The following is a 4,079-nucleotide window of genomic DNA, read 5'->3' as shown; positions in this document are numbered from 1 at the left end:
TCTGAGGTAAATCCACATAAGTTCGGTTTGCGATAGAGAGTCAGAGATGACCGATGAGGTATGTCCTAACAACGATCCTCTGTTTTAAATAATTATACTCCTTTTGGAATGTATCTAAGGTTTATTCTTTAAATTGTTCGTGTTCCTCATAATGTCGGTAGCTTAGGTCGATATCAGAATAAGGAAATCATGCTTCCTTCTTTAAATATGGCTTGCTATATTGTTTTCCTTCTATAGTTTTCATGAGCAAATGTGAGATGACGATCAGAATAAGAAAATGATGCTTCCTTTATTTTGAGTGTGTTTAAATGTGGCTTGCTATATTGATTAGTCTTCCATACTGCTATATTGTTTTCTCTCCATAGTTTCTTAATTGCTTTAACAGAATATACAATGTTTATAGGTTGTTTGTGCCATCGTTCATTTGGTCAGTCGTCTTTATATTTGGTTGGTCACATGGCATCTTCGTAGCATATGTTGACATCCTTTAATTTATTGTCTTTATGTAGGCGGAAGAAATTGTAGTCATTGTGATTGCAGGCAGTTGGGAATTTTCGGCGTCTGGAGTGTGGGATTTTGTTCTTGCTAAGGAATGCTATGCAAGCAACATCACTATGCGTTTCTCCATGAGTTATGAAGAATTGGTTTCAAATGTTAGTGATGAGTTTCAGCTTCAACAATTGAATCTCACAACAAAATTGAGTTATTGGCTCCCTTGTCAGCTTTCAATGTTCTCCATCAACAGAAGGCCACCAGTTATTATAACCAGCAGGATGGGTGTGAGGAACTTTATCAATGTCCGGCGAGGTGCCATTCACTTAAATTTGTTGCTATCCTTGGAAGCTTTGCAAGACGGAGTTAATGGTAGCATGACCGTAGAGAAGGTTCCGCATATGAACCTCGCTGGATAAAATGATGGCGAGGATGATGGACTTGGAGATCATCTTCAACAAGGAAATGAATGCATCATGCTATATAGCGTAGAGTCTGTTCCAACACAGAGCACAGAAGTGACTCATGGAACTGGGGTGAGGCGGATGTTGTTTCCGGACAGTAATGAAAAAGGGAAAGGGTTCCAGTTAAATGATGAGCCATTCTCCAATGTCGGGAGGGAGATTTGTAGTCTGCAGGGTGGTGTTAGAGAGTGCGGAGAAGGAACCAGTGGTGCTGAAAGGGTGGTGCCATATATTAATACAGAAGAGTGGCCAGGAACAAATATTACTGGTATAATAAGTCTTGCAGATGCGGCGACACCTTCACTGTCAAATAACATCGAAGACAACACTGAGGAGGAATATACCTCCAATTCTGAAGATGAACGGGTACTTCGAGAGATAGAACTACTTGAAGAGAGGCAAGCGGAGTTGGCGAGAGAGAAGGGAAAGAAGTTGTACCTGAATCACCAGATCAAATTGTCCCTCCATCACCACAACATCTGTTGCCTGACTGTCACGACTATAGTGTCCCTGATGGTGAAGACTTCACCATTACTGCGAGTGATGAATGCTTCACAGATGGTCTGTCAGCTTCTTCTTCAGAAGCTGATGAAGATTTAGATTACGCTTTTTGGAATGATGTTGTTAACACTCCATTCCATCCAGAGTTTGGTCGATCTGATATGGTGGAAGGCGATCCATCATCGCTAGCACAACCTCAGGATGCAGAATGCCGTAACATGGCAGAGGGTTTATTAGGCAATCATCCGGAGGGGGGCATATCAAATGTGGGCGATCAGGTTCTCTCATATGTTACTACTGCAAAACATCAGCCTATCTCTCGAAATACCTTGAATGATGACATTAACTATGAGGGGACACTGCCAACTGAAGATGCAAAGCCGGTGTTTGATGATGTCATTAACTTGACAAACACTGATGGTTGTGGACCCGTGTCAGCTGAAGAAGATGCTATCTATATTGGTCGTCTGTTTAAAGACAAAGACGATATGCAAAACATGGTCTCTATATATGCTATCAAACGGCTATTCTATTTCCAACAAACAAGGTCTGATCCGGAGAGGCTTGTATTTGTTTTTGTCGATCCGCATTGCAGATGGAGAGTGTTTGGCCATACTGTCTCTAAGTTCTCTATGAATTTTGAGGTTTGTACTGCCACTTTAATACACAGTTGCACAATCACATCAAGAGCACAATATGCCAAGTTAGCATCTTCAAAGGTTATTTCTTCTGTTTTACGCGGCAAGTACGCAAATGGTCGTGCAGGCCCTAGAGCGAGTGAGATCCCAGACATTGTTCTTGCTGAGCTAAAGGTGTCTGTGACTTACATGAAGGCGTGGTATGGGAAAGAAATTGCAGTCAAGAGAAGTAGAGGCAGTGACGAAGAAAGTTACAAGTTGTTGGCAACATATATGTATTTGCTTGAGCAAGGCAACCCTGGCACTGTTTACAAGCTGGAGCACACATATGCAGACGATGGGACTAAGAAGTTCAAATATTTATTTTTCTCATTGGCAGCAAGCATTGCAGGGATCAAGCATTGCAGGAAGGTGATACTTGTTGACGGTACAATTATAAAAGCAAAGTTCAGAGGGGTTCTCATTGCTGCCAGCATGCAGGATGCAAACTTTCAAGTTTACCCAATAGCATTTGCGGTTGTCGACTCTGAGAGCGAACCTGCTTGGACCTGGTTTTTCAGGCAGCTCAGTTTGATAGTGCCAGATGCTGAAGACTTAGTTATTGTGTCTAATAGGCACAGGGCTATCTATGCTGGAATTGGGCAGGTTTACAAAAAGGCTTTTCATGGCGCATGTGGAGTACACATAGAGAGGAACGTGCGACACTTTTCCGGGAAAGGGTTATCTGCATTAGTTGGGAAAGCTGCTCTTGCCTTCAATGTTGGTGCTTTCAATGAGTCATCACACAAAATTGCAAATAGAAGCATCCGATGCGCAGAGTATTTGAATGGAATACCTCTTGCACATTGGACTCAGGCTTATTGTCCGGCTAAAAGGTATAATATTATGAGTAGCAACGTGACTAAAGCTCTCAATAGTGCCATTGCAAAGATTATTGAGCTCCCAATAGTGACTATGGTTGAGTCTATCAGGACTAAGCTGATGTAGTGGTTCTGCTTAAGACGAGCAAAGGCCAAAAAATTGGCGACCCTTCCTGAGCCAATTACACCTAATGTCAACAAATTTATGCTTCGCAACCATGTAGCATCAGCAGGTTTGGCAGTTATAGCAGTGTCAGATTGGACGTACCAAGTCAGTGAAACAGAGGGGAAAACATGGTTTGTTGATCTTGAGAAGAAGAGTTGTAGTTGTAATGGGTTTCAGAAGCTTCTCATTCCTTGTTGTCATGCCTTTGCTGCATCGAGGATAAATGGTGTATACATTCCTTCACTTGTAGGGGAAATGTATCGTGTACCTGTTTTTGGAGCTACATATGCTGCACTAATATATCCGGTCCCTAATCAATGTGATGAAGAGGTCCCTGGAGTGGTACTGGATAATGAATTCAACCCCCCTACTAATCCACCAGGGCCAGGACGAAGAAGGAAGAGAAGGATTCCATCCCTTGGAGAACATATGGTAATCTACTAATTTTCACTTGTCTTATTGCCTTGTACTTTGATTCTTCGTTACATTTACATAATAATTTTTATTGTTGCAGGGGAATAAAAGGAAGAAAACAGCACCCCATAAGTGTTCCACATGTGGCCAGGCAGGACATAACCGAGCTACTTGCAAAAACATAATAGGATAAGGTAATTGTTGTGTTTTTCATCTAAACGTAATACGAGAAGTTATTGGTCCCATCACTTAGCTAAAAACGATTGTTTTACAAAAGAAAATGAGACAGTAAATTTGCGTGACTCTTATTTTAAGGTTGCGGCCGAGTGTTTTTTGGGAACCAGAGGCAGAGAGAAGTCTGGCTAACTGCATGATTTTCTGAAGCTGGAAGTGAAAGTGAAGCAAATTTGTTATTTTGGTCTGAAGAATTAGAAGGAAAAGCGGTGGAAGTGGAAATCAAAATTTTTTTGGCAACCTGCAGTAGCAATGAAGATGAAGTAATTTTGTGGCAAGCTTCAGTGCAGGTTGATAAAGTAGTGGATGT

The 4,079-nt window shown here is 41.6% G+C and overlaps 2 protein-coding genes across 2 annotated transcripts; both read left to right on the top strand.

Annotated features, from left to right (window-relative positions):
- The first annotated feature begins 570 nt into the window (after positions 1-570).
- LOC147945388 (uncharacterized) lies at positions 571-3,729 on the top strand. Its single transcript, XM_087509623.1, has 2 exons — positions 571-3,553; positions 3,636-3,729. The coding sequence occupies exon 1, from the start codon at positions 1,619-1,621 to the stop codon at positions 3,080-3,082; it is 1,464 nt and encodes a 487-aa protein (XP_087365749.1). The 5' UTR covers positions 571-1,618; the 3' UTR covers positions 3,083-3,553; positions 3,636-3,729.
- LOC147945389 (uncharacterized) lies at positions 3,161-3,728 on the top strand. Its single transcript, XM_087509227.1, has 2 exons — positions 3,161-3,553; positions 3,636-3,728. The coding sequence occupies exons 1-2, from the start codon at positions 3,161-3,163 to the stop codon at positions 3,726-3,728; spliced, it is 486 nt and encodes a 161-aa protein (XP_087365353.1).
- Positions 3,730-4,079: the final 350 nt, after the last annotated feature.

Source organism: Camelina sativa, chromosome 4 (assembly GCF_030686135.1).
Source record: "Camelina sativa cultivar CO46 ecotype springtype chromosome 4, ASM3068613v1".
NCBI classification, from domain to species: domain Eukaryota; kingdom Viridiplantae; phylum Streptophyta; class Magnoliopsida; order Brassicales; family Brassicaceae; genus Camelina; species Camelina sativa.
This window is presented reverse-complemented; position numbering and strand designations above follow the sequence as displayed.